General features: G+C 31.0%; 2 protein-coding genes across 10 annotated transcripts; both read left to right on the top strand.

The window, feature by feature from the left end:
* The first annotated feature begins 1,050 nt into the window (after positions 1 to 1,050).
* On the top strand, positions 1,051 to 7,236 carry LOC109546926. Of its 8 annotated transcripts, XM_019918098.2 has the most exons (8): positions 1,051 to 1,117; positions 1,169 to 1,313; positions 2,865 to 3,055; positions 3,143 to 3,299; positions 5,987 to 6,239; positions 6,315 to 6,428; positions 6,741 to 6,843; positions 6,906 to 7,236. In XM_019918098.2, the coding sequence occupies exons 3-8, from the start codon at positions 2,908 to 2,910 to the stop codon at positions 7,046 to 7,048; spliced, it is 918 nt and encodes a 305-aa protein (XP_019773657.1). In that variant the 5' UTR covers positions 1,051 to 1,117; positions 1,169 to 1,313; positions 2,865 to 2,907; the 3' UTR covers positions 7,049 to 7,236. The 8 variants fall into 8 exon arrangements, with proteins under 8 accessions (XP_019773657.1, XP_048522607.1, XP_048522608.1 ...); XM_048666650.1 differs by lacking the exon at positions 1,169 to 1,313 and having other exon boundaries at positions 1,061 to 1,117; positions 2,894 to 3,055; XM_048666651.1 differs by lacking the exon at positions 1,051 to 1,117 and having other exon boundaries at positions 1,124 to 1,313; positions 2,927 to 3,055.
* A 227-nt stretch (positions 7,237 to 7,463) lies between these two features.
* Positions 7,464 to 16,799, top strand: LOC109546927. 2 transcript variants are annotated; one of them, XM_019918102.2, is made up of 6 exons: positions 7,464 to 10,413; positions 14,736 to 14,892; positions 14,993 to 15,245; positions 16,192 to 16,305; positions 16,362 to 16,464; positions 16,517 to 16,799. In XM_019918102.2, exons 1-6 carry the CDS (start codon positions 10,263 to 10,265, stop codon positions 16,663 to 16,665), a joined length of 927 nt encoding a protein of 308 aa, XP_019773661.1. In that variant the 5' UTR covers positions 7,464 to 10,262; the 3' UTR covers positions 16,666 to 16,799. The 2 variants fall into 2 exon arrangements, with proteins under 2 accessions (XP_019773661.1, XP_019773662.1); XM_019918103.2 differs by lacking the exon at positions 16,192 to 16,305.
* Positions 16,800 to 18,767: the final 1,968 nt, after the last annotated feature.

Here is an 18,767-nt window from a genome sequence, read left to right as displayed (position 1 = left end):
TATTGTACTTAGATTAGCTCCATTAGGTGCTTATTGAATGGATAATGAGAGAGATGAGGATTTTGGATGTTTCACCTTCAGTCGGAATATCTGAAAAATTCTAAAAAGTTCCAGCCAACAATATTGAGTATATTAGCATTAGCTCAAATAAGCAATTCGTCGGCTTTTAGAAACCTGATAAGAAAATCACTGGGCACTGGATGAACTATGAGGTTATTCCAGACGCGAAACAATTACATGCACATTAACAAAACACAATTTATGATCACTAATGAATCGTTAAGACAAACCAACTGGGATTATGATGACCTTTTAGGATATTTTGGAAGTTTCAAACAAATATATGTGGATTGATGCCAGTATTTAGTAAATATACCCCCACTCTATTAAACAATTGGAAACATCATTTGATGGTTAAAAAATTAACTATTTAGAGTGAGAAAATTAGAGAAAATTTGTAGGTGCATACTACAGTTAAGCATGTTGCACAGGGTAAGTCTTTCACAAAAGTTTGAATAATTTGTTGAGCATCTCATAATATAATGTGGTAAACTGCAAATTTTAGTCTCGGTTCGATGATTGTTGTAATATGTTGTATTTCAATCGTTCAAACTACGAGAAATTGCTTTAAGAGAATATTCGTTATAATTAATTATTATTTTTATTAATTAATAATTAATTATTTATTATTAAATAAATTTGTAAATTTTAGGAAAGCAAAATTTACAAATAAGTATCTACTTGCCACTTCTATATAAGTCTTTTATTTTTTAAATGTGATCAAACCAGCATTTAAAAATATAAATTATGTTTCCGGTTGTTGCATTTTTACATAAGACTAAAAAACGAAGAATTACAGTAGATTTTACCGGGGTAATTTACAAGACTGTTGATTTATTTGAATTTGATTAAACATATCAAAGTGCTATTTGATATGGAAAAATATTTATTTTGAATCAACATTTATACCTCATTTACATTTGGTACACAGATAACAGGATACACAATGGGATATTAATATTTTCCTCTATAAACAGTCCTGACTTAGCAGTAAAAGATTTCCTAAAGAACGTATTTAAATTGAGTTAATAATAAAAGACCGCTTTTGTGAGTTGCTGTAAGTATCTTCAACACATAGTTTCGCAAATTTATATTTCGGACTTCGTAGATTAGTTGCTTAGTGAGGTTTTAAAGTTAATAGAAATTTATATGGCTACACTATAAATCAGATTCCATTGCACATACAATACCTATATACAATTTCTACGGACAGTTATGGAACTATTAAAAAAATAATAAAGTTGGAACAATAAGTAAGTAATGTAAAATTAATTAAAAACTTAAACAAACCCAGTAAATCAAAGTGAAAGTTAAATATTAAATAGCTAGTACAAGTAACAAGAGGTTATACGGATCTGAGTAGTTATTTAAATTTAAAGGCGATATTTTCATCTCACTTGAAGAATGTAAGCGCATATAAAATGAAACGGATACCTTTAAAATTCTGACAATTATTTTTTACATAAATAGTTACACTTTTTATAATCGTCTTCGCATTCTTTTAAGGGTTTTGTTCTGTTTTGTTACCATGTTTGTTAAATGAGCTTTTCCAAGCTAGAATATAAAAACCTGTTAGAAGTTAGAACAGTATTCGATTATAAATTAAGACAAATTTAATCTAGGTAACACATTTATTAACCTATTTACATTACAAAAACGGAACGACAAACACAACATTTAAGTTTTTGAGAAACGAGAAATGAAAAATGAAGATGAGCAGATCAGAACATTCCACGCGGGCAGAAATGCATATTTCCTTATGAGAGACACTCCGCTGAAAATGTAATGTTCAAAAAACGTGTAATTTCTAGCTGATTGTGATAAATGAACGTAAAAAAATATTAATATATAATATATAATTAACGATATACAGGGAATTCCGCATTTCCAATTTCCGTGTCCTTATGTTTCCGCTTCCACATAAATAAATAGAGGCAATCGGATTAGAATTGATTAGGAATATAAATATAGTGGGTTTAAGGCACGAAAGCTCTTTAGATGGCGCGTCAGATTTAACCATACACGTTTATTTCTATTTGGGTCATTTAAAAAATATGGGTCATTCTACTAAGCTTAGAGTTAAAATCAATCAAAGCAAAGAATTTTTACAAGCTTGACAATGTTGACAAATCTGTTACAGTTTTCCCTAAACGCATTTTCAGTATTTTGTAAACTAGTTATTATTTCGACTTATAATTTTTAAGGTTGCCAGAACAATGCCGAATTCCTGTGGTAGTTTAAAAACATCGATCGTCGCTCAAAACTCTTCGATATTAAAGAGTTTAATTTGATTAACAAATATTTAGCCAAATCGATCTGTGCATATATTAATTCTGATATAAATTTATTTTAATTGTTTGAGGCATATCCATGAAACGCTCCTAGGAATAAAATAATATTCGTACACAAATACTAAGTCAGGTTAGTCTTATTGATAGTATTTTGAAAGGAAAAGTTGTAAATGTAAACCAATGTGCACTAACTATTTAAAATATTGTTAAATTTCACATACTTTTTGAATACTACAAATGTATAAATGGCATTTTGTTAAACACGAAACCGAGCAATATTTCGTCAATTTAACTAATCCATTATAACCTCTTGATACGTAAAGAATTATGACTTACTAATTCTTTCGGACTTAGTACAAAACCCCTCGTATAAAACACTTTCAGTTCAATTGTCGGAAATGAAATGAAATCAATTAACTGCATTAACATCAATTAACTGCAATACATTGTGAATTACAATCCAACATTCTGCGTCGCAGCCTTCTTTTATATAGCTATTTATTTATCCTTTTGTATTTCAACGACTGGCCGATTCTGGACAGACGAGCATTTGAAGATGTCCCAGGAAATTTTAGGCACTGATGTGAGCCCATTTTATCAGCAAGTGCAAAAAGAGTTCGGAAAAACCAAAGCTGAAGTATGCAAATGTGTGGAAATGCTTCTGAAATGGACAGAGGAAGGAGTTCGGCATCGAGAAGCACCTCGTAAGTAATTATTTCTATCGGAATTTTTGACCTATTTATTCACTAACTGACTGCTTAAGCGATTCAATGATGCTTTATTTATTTCAGCCATTAATTATTGCTTGTTTTGTATTGTTGCTTGCAACTTCAGCCTGGAAGAAGTCAAAAAAAGAATTGATATGTATTACTACATCCCCTTGATAATGCCCAAAGTTTATTCTGTCCATCCTCTTTCCGTGGAGCTCTTGCAACACAGCAAAGTTACGTAAGTGTAAAAATATTGTTTCGGAAATAGACTTAAAACTACAACATAACTTATTCGGATTATTTGAAACAATGTACTTATCAATTTACTGCGAGATTTGTTCAATTTTTTTAGTTTGTGTTTTGACTATATTCTTAGCTATAGAAACTTTGATCATATGTAGAAAAAATACATCTGAGCAGGGAATTAAACTTGAAAGTTCGACAAAGAACGACAATTACTTCCTCTAAGAAGAAGCAACAGAAGAAGATTGTTATCACATCGTTTCTGAGAAACTAATTTTCAAAAGATTCTTTGCAAGTGTCACTTTAAGTAAAAAATTAAAATTGCTGGTCAACGGTTGGAGCAAATGATCGACGACGGGGTATCAATTTTTGTAAATGTATTGCAGAAATGAAGAAAGTTGGTGCCGGAAGCCCTTTCATGAGCGTATGGTTGAAAATAATTTTATCGAGGGCAGGTCAAAATATTTAGAGCCATCGTGTTTTTATTTTTTGCCTATCTCTATCGATTTAAATGTAATAAAGCTATCTATCTCATACTACTAGGACACCCTGTATTTCAGTGTTCAGAATAAGTGACCAACATCTCTGCCACTAGGCCTAAACGCTGATTATTTTCATATTTTAACTCGTTTGTTGTGTGATTGCCAGATTTTGAAAGAGATGCAGCATTGAAGACCCCGTGAGCGGTGAAAATAATACAAAAAACGGCTAGTTAAAAGCGAAAATTTATTTTGGGACAGGAAATCAACTTCACAGAGATCGAGTAAAAAAGCCTAATTGATAAAACGAAAATGCACGAAATTTCGTTCAAACTAATGCAGAGTAAATTACAAGAAAAATGAAAAATTTAGGATTGGGTTCAAGAGCGAATTGAAGAAACGTAACAAATTTAAGAAAAAATGTGAGTAAAATGATCATCAATCTTGATTTAACTTTAGCTAATGAGCTATTTCGTTCAAATGCTACATCTAAGCTAATGCTAAGATTATGATACCTCAATGTACCTCATTGCACCATCAATGTTATCTTCAGATGTTTAGATGTTTTCGTCACAAATCGTTGTTCTGCTGAAAATTTCTAATGTTTTGTTTCTCGAATTAAGCGAAAATCAACAACTCCTTAACGAAGAAAGTAAAAAATGGCATTGGATATTGAATAATTAATTCACACATAGGATTGTAATCGTCACCGAATTCACAACGCACCTTGACCAAAATTTCTTGCATTTAATTTTAATCGCGTGGCAATACCATCATATTTTACCAAATTATTAAATTAAACCCAAAACGACTGCACGCTTTTCTTTAGAAATCGGTCAGTTCTTATTTAATGCCAGTATCCTTGTGAGACTTTCAGTCATTCAGATCGTGTTGAATCCGGATGTTAACGGACTTTATAAATGTTGGACTACAAATGAGTCCGATAATAAGAAGAAACAAAACGACTCCAAACCGAAAAATAAAATACCTGGAACTAGTACAAATCCGAAAAATGAAATCAAACCCAAGCACTTCTTAACATTAACTTACAAAGGCGAAGGAATAAGTAGAAAAAAAACAATAAATATATACAAAGCATCATCGCAGAATGCATTTCGATAAACCTTATCTATTAAATATAAAAACTAGTTTAGGGAAAAGTGCAAGGCACAATGTAATATTTTCATTTATAGTAAAATTTGGAAATAGAGAACGTTGTTTGTTGAAGTAATAGGGAGTTTTTAGGCCTCTTAATTACAACAAGTTTTGCGTTATCCGTTATTCTGAGCATGCGCATTAGTAAAGAAATAACCATTTACGTTATTAGAGGATAACGTGTTCCTTTATTTACGTAGGAGTAGCGGTAACGTTAATAAGCATCCCGTTAAAAAGCAGAACGACGGTGTTGACATATTTGACTTACTTCTAATATTATTAATAAAATAAGCGGGTAGTATAGAATAAGAACGGTATTGTAAATTTAATTAATGCTTTTTCATTGATTTGATTTACGCCATTATTGCGTAATTACGGATTGTATGTGAAAATTGTTTGGGTTAATTTTAACTTTGGCAAGACTACTAACAGCGCACAGACAGGTTCTAACTTCTAACCCATAACCTAACTATTTGGTTTTGAATTTTTATTTAATATGTACGGAATATGTTCTTTTTGAAACTTAAAATTGATAAGGCAATCTCTGGGCTCAATATTTTCTAAATTAAAAATAGCTCTTTGGTTTGCAACAACAAATGGGTCAAAGATGTCGTGTAAAATTAAGCTTCTTATTAAATCGTGATCCACATCTCCCTGTTCATTCCGGCGCAGAAAGGCAGCTTCAATATTTTCCTCCATCTTAGCCACTTTTTGTTTAATAACAATACAAACTTAAACTAGCTTTGAAACTTTTCCAAACAAAACGGGATAAGAAAACAATAAAGTGAGGTTTATTTTATTAAGAGTGCAACAAACACGGTATCAAATACTAAAAAACGCCCTTAACGTTATTTGCCTGAACACCTTATTTTTAACACTGCGCATGATCACAATAACGTTCAGTGTTTAAGGCCAATGTAATTTTAAGGGGCCTAAAAACTCTCTAGTGCTAAGAAAAAATCGCATTGACCGGGCATTTGGCGGAAGAAGAACTGACTGAATGGAATTATTTCCACATCCAATCAATTATATTTCTTCTTCATTTTAGATATTGTGTTTTTCTACCTAAATATACCCAGAACTGTGAACGCGTAATTTTCATGCAATTGAACCCCAATTATCAACCAGAAGAGTTCAAACATGAATTTGTTCTGATTCAGTTTGTACACATATTAGAGTTAATATTGCAAGAAGCTGAATGTTACAACTGGCACATTGTTTTTGATTGGATTGGAGCTAGATCGGAACATATTAAAAAGCTGAATCCCAGGGTTATTAAGGATTTTGCACTTTGTTTCGAGGTAAAATTAACAAAAGCAAATTAAACACTTTGGCATTTTTACCAATCAAAGATATAAAGGTTGCTTTATTTTCAGGAAGTGTATGCCAACAGAGTTGCTTCAATATGTGGCATCAATTTTCCTCCCTTTTTAGATACCATGCTCAGAACAATTTTCCTTCCTTTTTTGTCTGAAAAATTGAAAAGTAAGGTAAGCCAGAAAATTTAATCACCATTTTCATTTACTACTATTCTAAAAAACGGATTAATTTACATACAATAACTGTATTCGTGCAGTAAAACGTTATGAGGTGCCTTATGACGAAGTTGGTAGAAAACAGAACAGAATACAGAAATTACTTTGCCTTAAGAGGAATTGAAGAAATTTTAAAAATCGAAAAGCATAATAATTTTCTCTAAAATAAACATAAAGTTCAACTCAAATCGGTTGGGAATAAGAAAGAGATACAAGACAGCATACTATTTGATTATATTAATTATAAAATGAATCATGTTCTTTCAGGTTAAAATATGCAAGAACACAGACATCCTTTTTGAAATGTTCGATAAATCAATTATACCTAAGGATTTCGGTGGTGAAGAACAATCACTAGAGGAATTGCGAAGTATATAATTATAATAATGATAATATTAAAATATAAAATAACTTAGGTCACTTTGTTTTCAGTTCTGATGATAAAAAAATTTGAAGATGCGAAAGCAATATTTGATAAAATTCAAGATATGGCAAATTCCAAGGTTGAAATGCCAGATTGGTTCATGGAATTTTTGGAATCCTGCAGAGATTTCCGAAGTTTTACTATAGATTAACTGAGCCCAATACATCGGCTAAATCATCGATTACATTTGATATACTCAGTTCATTCAATGCATAAGGTTGTCTATGTCATAAATAAGTATTATAGGAACACTATTAGTTTTATAACAGATATTCGAACTATATGAGAAAATTAAGTGTTTTTGTAATGGAATAATAGTAACAAAAATTGGTTTTGTTACTCTCCCGATTCACCTATAGTCACCGTTCTCCCCGACTTAAACCATCCCCTCATAAGAAAGACATAAATAAAGTTATCGCTTCTCATACAAACCAGATAAAACAAAATGCGGGTTAAAATTATGAATTCCCCGCGGATATTAAAATAGTTAGATTAAGAATGCGAAGTGCAACCACACTATTTAAAAACGAGCCGAAAAAGATATGTATAATAAAAAAATTTTCAATAGTTTCAATCAATTCAAATCAATCCGTTTCGGCTAGAAGCAGAAGTTGTCCCAAATGAACACTCTACACGAAGTCACCATAGGACTGTTTTCTGCTGGGCAAATTGAAGAAACTTTCCTTTCTTGCTGTGACTCGTTGAATGAAGGTCCCTTTTGGCAAGAATACATTCAACTTATAAAAAGTTTCATAAAATTGTTTAAGAGCACATTATCCAAAAACTTGAAAGTAACATTTTTTAAGTATTTTGCTGGGACACTTGACTCATGTACTTGTCGAAGCCTAGAGACGTTAGTTTTCAAGTGTATCGTGTTTAATGTAAAACGAGACAATTAACTCATACGCATCTACAATAAGTAACAACTGGTTTAATTTTCAGTCGCAAACGATACCTTAAAATGACGATAATTTATCAGAAGACTGTCTGCATTTCCGTCTACTGCAATATTTTCCAGGGCATTGCTGTTCTCCCACCGGAATTTCATATTTAAAATCAGTAAATAACTTCATGTTTTTATGTATTATATTATCATATGTGGGCCTTGTCACCAGATAGCAGGAAAGCCGATGTGATGTTAATTTTTCTTCCCCGATCACTACTTTCAGCCACGGGCAGGCATGAACAAATTATCATTAAACCGTCACTTTCTGCTAAACTTTCTTAGGCTATATTTGTTATTGTCAATTATGTCCATTTATGTAAATTGAAAATATTTCTTGTCTGAAAAATAGTCTAGAAGCATCTGAATCCTTGCGAGCAAAATATTATTTTCCATTTTTGGTCTATTTAAAAACTGCACTAAAGAAAACTAAAGTCAGAGTATTAAAATATATAGTTAAAACTGAGACGTAAAAATTGCCATGAAGAGCATTTGAACAGTTGCAGCAAATTACCTCAACATTTAAATAACATTAAATAGAGCATTAATTTGAAGTAAATGACAGGCTTTGTAAGTACATAAATATACATACAATATACATAATTTATTTCGACGGAAGAACCACATCTACCAATTTGCCAGTCAGCCTATGACAGTAACTAATGTTATTATCAAGAGAATATTTACTACTAACCAAGGAAAAATAAATTAACTTTTAATGTTGATTATGATCTTAAAGTATGCTGGAAAGTTCGGGGAAGAGAACTAAAGTCGGGATTGTTTAGTTGGTCTTGTTAGGCAAGTTTAGTATAGTCCAGTTTAAAAATTTTGTTTTACTTTGCTAACAATTCCGTTTTCTTTATGTATTGTTTAGTTTTTTCGCTTGTCTATACGATTAGTATCTTTTCAAAACATGTGCTTTCAGTTTCTATTTATGAAACCATAACATTGGAATGTCTGCCTGGTGGTGTCTGTAGTTTTTCTACCGCTTTTGACCTCGTATTGTGATATGCCGTACGCATATTGTGATATGTACCATGTTTTGTTAATTTCATGTTTGTCCTACAAAATATGAGTACGCTGGTCTTGTCAGTATTTCCTATCAAGAAAGAGGAAACGCAAAATTGAGGGACGCCTTCATAGAAAAAAAAATTTTTTGGCAATGTGTAAGTAGTTCAAGTTGTCTGTTTTCTAGCAATTTTTTTAATGGTGCTTTGTACCAACCGCCATCAGAATTTCTTGTCCATCAACAAACTCTGTTTTTTTTAACCCAATAGCTCGTGATTAAAGGAGGTTTAAAGAAAAAAACTCAGCCTCTGAACTAAGAATTTTTCTATTTAAAATAACTTTGCTCCTTGCAATTTGCAGCGTAAAATCGTGTCTAATTCAGACAATCAAAACATTGGCCAAGAAACTCTAAATTGGTTATCTTTGAACGATACCTGAATAAAATGTTGCTCCTATTCAAGCGTATATTAAGAGGAACGCGAAGGTTAAAATATAAGTAAAATGTGTATATTTATATATTCACATATTTACCTGCCGATATAGAGACCGACCCTTTCATAGGGATGCCAATTCTATCATTAATTATACCATCTTCTTATCTTATTCAAAAATTCAACAAAGCGAAGTCTCTAGAAGAATCTAATATAATGTTTAAGTTGTAGATTTGAGTGGTGGATCTAGTGGAATCATCGTTCTCCCATTTTTATCTATACCAAACAAAAAATTTAATCTTGCCCAGACACCTATAATTTTTAATCTCGCTAGTTTCTGTGATTTGGCATCGACGAACTGACCATTGATTATAAAGGTTTAAATTCCTGCGTTGCATTTATATACCAAAATGTTCCGTAAGAAACGTACCAACATAACATAATACTAACCCAGATAACAGTGACCATGAACAATGGAAAAATTACTAAAACTTTGTTTTCAAAAACACAAATAATTCCGGTTTTATGATGTTTATGATATGGTTTTAGTTACTTTGTATTTTTTCGGGCGGTCAATTATGTAATATACTATTAAAATAAATGTTAATTCTAATTGACATCAATGTCTGCTAATTACTATTCCAATTAGCGCGCCATTAGTTAATAATTTAAATTTCCTATTAGCAAATATGCACTAATTTTTGTATGCAGTAAGGACATTGCCTTAAAATTGATTTGAATTGAACAGAACGGATTAAAAAAAAAATTAATATAATTACATAATTGTATTTAATTATAGCACAACATCGCTTTAGCAGATAAGTACATCAAATTAAACTAAATCAGTTGATTTTTTTCGCGTCTAAATAAATTTTGCATTTCATAAAAAAAAAACATTAATTGGCCCACTTTACTCCCTGGACATGATTTCAGATGTTGATTTTTAAATGCAATCTCAGTGAGTAACTTAAATTCAGTCAACGATGACACCACCATCATATCTCGAAACCAATGAAGCTATTTTTTACGAAAAAATATTTAACGAGTTTGGAAAAACTCAGAAGGAAGTGGAGCAATATGTCGATATTCTCAGAAAATGGAGTGAAAAGCAATCACATTGGCCAGAAATGCCTAGTAAGTACCTATTGACGCAAAATATGTATTTTTATATACGTGCATGCTACATGTTACAAGTAAAAGAAATACGCAATGGAAAGTACAAAAAGTTGATAATTTTAAAATTGTATAGAAAAAGTTTTAAATTTACATCTTTTGTATATTACCTGTTGTGTCGTATATTTTAACCTTATGCTAGAAGTATTTTCGCTATACTTGCCAACTGACTAATGAATGAAAGATCTCAAAAAACGATAAGACGTGAATAAATATTATCTAAATAGTAATAAATCCTTCACACATTATCAAATCAAAAATAAAAACAACATTTAAATTTCAAGACATCAACTTTAACCAAGAAATAATCCCAGATCCTCATATCACTAGTCAATATTTTATCAAATTATGCTATGCGTTACAGAAATAATGTAAATTAAGTTAGAATCGTTTGAAATTCCTAAAACCTGTAATTGTTTAAATAGAATCAAAATAGTTTACAGTATATTAAAACCTCCTTGAAAAGTTCCTTATAAATTGAAGGTAAACATTTTCTTGTAGAAATAAGTGATTTTCTTTCGTAATATTTAAATACAATTTTGAAATTTGGCAGGGAAAAGGATGTATGTCCCACCAACCCATGCAATACAAAATATTTATATTTTATAATGCAGGGTGATCATAATAAAGGTTCAATTTAGCATATTTTCAAACTGACAAAATAATAATTTAAAATGGCACACCCCGTATTTTATAAAATTAGTTTATTGAATATTAAAAAACCTTGTAAGGAGCATAGGTCATATTATGTCACTCCATATAACTTTTCCGTGGGAAGGACTGCTTGTATGTGCATAAGAAGTCAATACCAAAGATAATACGAAGAATGGAAATATAGCAAATTTTAAGTTTTCAGTTACCAAAAGTGAGACTAAATAAGCAAAAAAGTTAAGTTTTGTTATTCAAGTTATTCAAGGAACATCTAAAAGAATGCGTATTTGTAATTTGTTTTCTTAAATTTTTATGCATTTGATATGCTTTATAATGTCAAATTAGTTTAGTAATATATTGTTAGTATATTATTATTGTAAGAAAATGATAATAGAGCAGATCCTTTTTGAAAAACTGAATTGTCTCGTAAACTATAACGGATGGCAACTGTCGGAACTATGTAGCAAAAAAAATAATTTGCTTATAAAAACTAAAATAAATAATTTGGATGTTTATTATGATCACTTAGTAAGATGAAATACAAATATTTTGTATAACATACATTAATATAGGGTTAGTGCTCGATCCAAATTTCTTTCTAAAACCAAATTTCAAAATTTTGCGAATAAATATAACTGGGAAATTGCCTATTTATCAGCAACATAAAAATTTTAATTTTCATTGTTCCAACCGAGTAACCCTCAATATAGTCAAATGCTTGCCCATATCGGAATTCAAAATTTTAATTAAATAAAGGGTGTTCCACTACAAAAAAAAATGTTTTTCTGTGCTGCAATTGTTTTGTCCCACCTTCTAGTCAATTATGAGCTTTTATGTATGACAAATGCCATTTGACAACATAAAATAAGAGCGCTTAAGAGTAAACTTGCTTTACACTGTTATTGGGACACCCAGTACAATTTTAGATAAATAAATGTTGAATAAAATTGGTGCACTGTAATGATTGCGACAAAATTAAGGTGCTTAAAGATGTTGGGCGGTTAATAGTTGGAAAGCCATGATTTTAATTATCGTAGAATATTTTTCTAAATGGTTTCTCTAAGTCGCAATAATTCCGTGTTTTACAAGTATATTTTATCACCACAAACGTAAACCAGTCGTCCAATGAAAATATGTTACCAGGTTTTGGTTTTCCGTTCCAATTCACGATCTCAACCTGGTCTTAAAAACGATCTAATATTTTGTAACTGCTTTGGACTGATTTTATGGAAATATGTATAAACTTTTTGACCGACCGTAATAAAAATTTGACAATAGATACTATAAAAGAACAATTATTCCTAATATGCACTAATTTTAATTTAATTCTGTAGTACCTACTGTTTCTTCATGCTGACTGCACACTTAATCTGCTTTGAGTTGACTAATTAATCCCATGAATAATAATTTAGCCCTGATAAATATATCTAGTATTTGGTGTCACTTAGGAAAAATAAGTGATTTTGTACCCAAAAAATTTCGACATTTTAACATGTATTAATATTGGTAATATACAACTCACCTCTAGTATAAAAGGCAGCGATGCTTATATGAGGGTAGGGCTAAACAATAATAATCATGACGTATTCTGTTCAGACATTTTCCAGCATACAGGCACAATCTCATTTCACTACGCCATTCAAATTAAAGCCGCAAAAACTACTAATTATAATTTAAATTCCGTGGATGAACACAAAAACAAATTACGCCAATGGTGCGCGACTAATGACGCCAAATAACGACTAGTACTTCCAAAAAGGCACTTTTCAACACAAAAGTAAAATTTTCCCATTTATTCATTCGTTTTTAGAGTATGTTCCGCCGGTATGATTTCATATTCATCGACCGAATGAAAGGCTAAATTATTTCGAAGATTTTGCTCACCTGAGTTTTCAAGAAGGGATAAATAACATAAATAATGTACCTATTGTTTACCGCTAATAAGTTTTCCGGCCGGCAAAAAATTGAAAATCGATATATTTACTTTAAATAACGTCGTTTGGCGACTATATTTACCGATTCACTTTTTTCTTTTGTTGTTTTTCTCTATTGCACTATGTTGCAACTCGTACATCAATATGTTGATTTTTAATTAATTGTACAGCTTTTTATTGCAAGACGAATTTATGCTTACCCATATCTGAAAATAATTCCTCTAAACATACCGTATATCAAAATATATTCCAGCTTAAATGCCTAATTCGGAATAGATTTTATTTATGCAGGCTGTCCAAATGTCCCGCTAAAAATTATATTTTTTTTAAGAGCGATGCAATTGCCGTTCATCTTTTTGTGATAACATTCATCCGTCATTTATTAATTAATACAAATTAAATTATTTTTTCCACATGCTGTCCAATTGAAACTGTGGCTCTATGGAAAAATTAAGTTCTGAAGAAGCACATAAAATCAACATTTTTTCACATGATGTTTTTGAAGATCTCATCAAGTTATCATTATCATCAAGGTTAAACGGATTAAGGTCAATTATACCACTACATTTCAAGTAAATCACGTGCTTCAGGGGTATTAGAACATTAATGCAAAAAAATGTCAGGAACATTTGAATACACGTGATCTACTAAGTATAATAAGTATTTTAATAGATGAGATTATAGTAATTGAAAAAAATATTATGCGATTTTAATTTATATTTTTTGTAAATTTTTGATATCTAATTGGCCTTATTTGATTCAAATTTGATAAATATAAAATTTACTTTTGGTGTTTCAAAATATGTCCTTTTATAAATCAGTTAATGTTTTAATATTAAAATAGCTTATGGTAGAGATAGAACTTTTGGAGCCAAAAAAATTCAAAAATTAAAAATTTGTGGAAACTGAACAATTATTCAGATTTATCTCATCATTTAGTACGTACTCTTAATGGCGCTTTGTGAAGTTGCATGCACATTATATCAAACGAGCAGATGTATACAATAGATTTTGTGTAATATATGAACACTGATAGTTTAAATTGCTTTTAATTTATTGTTAAATTTGTCGTTCTAAACAAATTGGTAATACTTATTTAGAAGCAACCATTTTCAAGTTTTCATGCAATCACGTTGGTTGGACTATATGCGATGCGATATCTTCCTGAAAGGAAATGGTTTCAATAATCGGCGAATTCTTATTTATGCTTCTCTGGGGAAATTCTACTCAATTCTTTGAAAAATGTAAACTTTTTTATTTTTTATAGTTTAACTGTCCTAATCTAATTTTTTTCTATAACAGTTCTAAAGCAACTTCTGTGCTGTGTGACTTACAGTGCTACTACTGAATCAGTTCTAAATCAATACGAACGAATGTTATTCAAAATTCGATAAATTATTTAAAATTCGTAAGTGCAAGCCAATTTAAATCACAGCAGAATACACCCTGAAAAAATCCAAACAGTATGAGTGAAAAAATATACTAATATTTAATAGAATCACAGAATTGGTTACAGATTTTTAACGATGTGTTACTATTGAGTTCAAATTAAAAAAAAATAACTACTGGTCACAAAAATGTGTATTAATTTGAAAATTACAGGTGGTATGCAGTATTATTAATTAGTTTCTTAGTATCTAAGGAGCAAATAAATTACCGTTCACAACAAACATGTAGAATTGTTTACAATATTTTTAGCATTAAATGGATTATTGTACTGCATATTAGTTAGCAAGTTCAGCATTGAAAACGCCAAGAAGAGAACAGATATGTATTACACAATAAAAGGACTTATGCCTGAAATATTTACTGTCCATCCTTCATCCCCTGAAGTGATAAAGCATAGCGAAATAGCGTGAGTATACTTGATGGTTGAACTGGCTTTTGTGGTATATCATACAACACTTAAGGAAAAAATTATATTGAATTCAATAGGAGTCTTTGTTTCCATTTAGGTACTGTGTACCCATTCCGAAGCCAACGAAGAGCCATGAGCGTATATTCTACGTGCAACTAAATCCGGATTACAATCCAGAAGACTTCAAAATTGAACTGTTTTTCATCCAAATAACTCATATGGTTGAGGTAATCATTCAGGAAGATAAATGTTACAACTTTCACATCATTTTCAATGCTAGTGGGATCAAAATTGGTCATCTAGCCAGAACTCATCCGATGGTTCTCAAGAAAATGTCAATTTGTTTTGAGGTAAGCATTTTAAATTAAGAAAGGACGTAGTCAGAGTGAGTTTAGCCATTATCGCAAATTAGTACTTATAAAACGGAATATGAGCTTTATGAAATATCACATAACGATTTAATAATTGAATCAATAAATGATCCAAATCGAAAGAGTAACGCTAGCCATTAGCGAGAGCTTCTTTAAACCGTCGGAGCGTCTTCCTCCGATTTTTTCAAAGATTCTAAAAAGTTCAAAGTGGTTCTGCTTTGTGATATTGTGAATTAACAAAGTTTAACGCAAGTCGCATACTTTAATATTAACAATATCAATTGAAACGGTTTTATGATTTTTTATTCTTTGTTGGTAGTTTTGGAATATGCAAAAAAATATCTCTTGTTGGCATTATATTTTCTCGTTATCCTTCCTGCTTGTAGTGCTATCAGGTTTCCATTTTTTATTTCGAGCTGTGGTTGTATTCTGGATTTTCAACTTATAAAGAGAGTACGTGAGTGTGACACTTTCGATTAATTTTCCACTTACGTTTCAGGACAAAAACTAATCAGTCAATTTCATATTCTAATGTAGGGTGAATTACATAGTAAATTTCTTTAAAATTTTAGAATTTAATTTAAAACTGCTTTTTTATAATAGATTTCAATAAAATAAACTTGTTTCTTGTATGTTTTCTGCAAGTACGCATATAACCAGCGTCTATAAAATATATCAACGAAATCTCAACTAAATTAAGATATGTAAAATTTCAGATATCTACAATTTTTCCATTCATCAAATCCAATTACCAAAACAAATTTTCAGGATTTTCTACCCGCGGACGAAAAGTTTATCATGTATTGAACCTAAAAATGCAAAGAACAATAGATGATGTTTATATAATCCTTTCCAATATAAACTGAACATATTTGAAAAGGCTTGCATGGAATTGCTGTTTTTTAATTAATGTAATGTTTTTTAGAAGGTGTACGGCTACAGGGTAGCTTCCATATTTGTGGTAAACACATACCCTTACCTTGATACGTTTGTCAATAAATTAGCTATGCATCTTGCAGTCGAAAAAATTAGAAATCGGGTTCGTACCTATTCCTCTCGCCACGCAAATAAAATCGAACTAATATTTTGTTTTAGATGAAAGTGTCCAGGAACAGCGATGTTCTCTTTGAAGCTTTTGATAAATCACTTTTACCTACAGACATAGGTGGAGAAGGACTCTCGCTGAAAGAGCTGAGACGTAACTATCTTCTTGRTCCACACTATTAYGATATAACGGAAAACAATTTTAGTACTGCTATTGAAAGAATTTGAGAGAATGACGCCTCGATTTGATCGTCTTCAAACCATGAGAACAGACGAATCTTTGAGACCGGCAGAATTGCAAAATGATGATACTTTAGGATACTACGGCAACTTTAAAAAACTCGACCTTGACTAATCGAATATAGTATAGTTTGATATGCACATGAGGGAAAATTTAATAATAATATAATAAATAATAAATAATAAGAATAAATAGAGTTTTAAGTTTGTTAATGGTTTAGTAATTGAATAAATTTGCTTTCACATGTTTGTGTTTGTTTGTGTTAACCTCTAATTCAAGTTATGAAGTAGAATGTGAAGTGATAAAATCAGAATAACGTTTTGCACAAAAAATGGAAAATTGCACGAGTATCTAATAGTTTCGAGCCCTATACAACTGCACCGAATGGGAAATTTGACACAAACTAATAAATTAGCTTAAATATTTACACAATTAGCCAGGGATTATGATCAGTTTGCTTTAAACCTGATGAATATCCGCAATATACAGGGTGATCCAAAATTCCATTCCTCTGGAGGTGTTCTCTGGCGGTGTTTTAGGAGTACAGAAAAAGGGTTAAAAAAAGTTGTTAAAAACTGAAAAATTTGCAAAAACAATATCTGAAAGATGGCAACAATGTTTTCCAAGGTTATCTGCCTAACTAACATAACGTAAATACCTGTTGCTTCGTAATTATAAAAAACTGCGGTAACCAGGACATTAATTATGCAAAAAGTGACAACAAAATAAGCAAGGATAAATGGTAAATTCAATAGAATTCGTTAAATGTCGAACGTCCTTTTTCGAAATGTCTATTATTGTCCTCATAACCTCGAATTCATGTTTACACATAAACATACATTTGAGTCTTTTAACTCCGAACAAGTTAGTGCCTGTGTAATCACCTTATTAGCCACTCTTCTCGAGCAGCTTCTCCTATTCGGTTAAATAACTCCTTTAATAACGCGAAATTTGTACCGGTGTTCTATAAGCGATTGCTTTAGTGTCTCCTTGTGTTTTGTTTATCTTACATACGTGGTAGTCGTTCTCTCCAAATGAGCCTCCGTTACCCCTTAAAAAGAATGACGCCAATTTTGAATCATCTTGTATTTCTGATCGTAAAAATCAAGAGCTGAAAATTTTTATAAAACTTTATAGTTTGTATGCACGAGCTTGTAAACTAATAACACAAACGGCCTAAAATTGCACATTGAAATACAAAGCATTGTTTCGGTTTTTCAAAATTAAGATATCAATGATATGAACAACAGATGTAATTATACAAACAAAAATTCAAAATTCTGTTCAAATTTTATTATATTTTATAAAAGGCATAAAATTTCCCGAATTACAACTTTAATTACATCGTTAATTTCGTCGTTTTGATACCAGCATAAGTCTTTTGAGCATTTCAGTTTTATCCAGACATTTCGTTGCAACTTGAAAAATAAAATAACGGTATTAAGCGTTCCTCTGTGCATTCAGTTTTCCGCTAGTTTTATTGAACAGCAAGTCTCCAGACACCTCAAACTTTCGATACATTTTTAGACGCAATGTCGATTATTGCTCCAGATCGAATTCAATTCCAATCCCGAAATAAAGAGTTCGTTAAGAAGTTTAAATTCCGAATGTCGCTCACTGTGTTCACCAGACTACTAAATAGAGTGTCTTAAGTAAGTAGGTGTGTAAATGGTAATTCAATGAATACATTCAATTTATATATTGATTTACAATATATACATTTGTATTTCAAAAAAGGCAAATGTTTTGAATAACTTTGACCATCAATAGCAGATGAGCCAAACCTTTTTTGTTAATAAGAGTTAGGGCAGATCGTCTTCTTTTGATCCAAAGAACATCGCACTACCTTTTTGATCATGTGCTTACGGGACAGCCTGTATATTTGGTCTATTGAATAACAGAATTTAAAAACTACCCACAAATATAACGCTCACAAGTATTCCATTCGCTCAGGAAGAGCTTCCAAGCCAGACACCTGTAAACATACATGCCCTTGTGCTGGAGAAGTCAGAAAGAACTATTTTACCACTGTCGAAAAACCCAAAAAACTTACCAGTTTCAAAGAATTGCCGCAAAAGCCTATGTCTTTTAATCACATGATCTATTAAGCACTCGACAATTTTACCTGCTAGTAAAGTTGAAATTTGTCTTCAAGATGTAATATCTTTACCAACTGTTAGTAGCAGTCAACGTATCGAAGCAAAATGGTCATATGT

The sequence above is a fragment of the Dendroctonus ponderosae genome, unplaced genomic scaffold (assembly GCF_020466585.1).
Source record: "Dendroctonus ponderosae isolate FM_Combo_2020 unplaced genomic scaffold, Dpon_F_20191213v2 Dpon_F_20191213_5, whole genome shotgun sequence".
Lineage (NCBI taxonomy): Eukaryota > Metazoa > Arthropoda > Insecta > Coleoptera > Curculionidae > Dendroctonus > Dendroctonus ponderosae.
Note: the sequence above shows the minus strand (reverse complement) of the source record. Positions and strands in the feature narration are given on the sequence as shown.

Bases quoted from the DNA above. Each gene is read 5' to 3' on its own strand.
- LOC109546927 (XM_019918102.2), top strand. From the start codon at position 10,263: ATGACACCACCATCATATCTCGAAACCAATGAAGCTATTTTTTACGAA. The intron at 10,414-14,735 runs GTAAGTACCTAT...CAATATTTTTAG, and splicing joins ACATTGGCCAGAAATGCCTA to CATTAAATGGATTATTGTAC. The intron at 14,893-14,992 runs GTGAGTATACTT...GTTTCCATTTAG, and splicing joins ATAAAGCATAGCGAAATAGC to GTACTGTGTACCCATTCCGA.
- LOC109546926 (XM_019918098.2), top strand. From the start codon at position 2,908: ATGTCCCAGGAAATTTTAGGCACTGATGTGAGCCCATTTTATCAGCAA. The intron at 3,056-3,142 runs GTAAGTAATTAT...TATTTATTTCAG, and splicing joins TCGGCATCGAGAAGCACCTC to CCATTAATTATTGCTTGTTT. The intron at 6,240-6,314 runs GTAAAATTAACA...CTTTATTTTCAG, and splicing joins ATTTTGCACTTTGTTTCGAG to GAAGTGTATGCCAACAGAGT.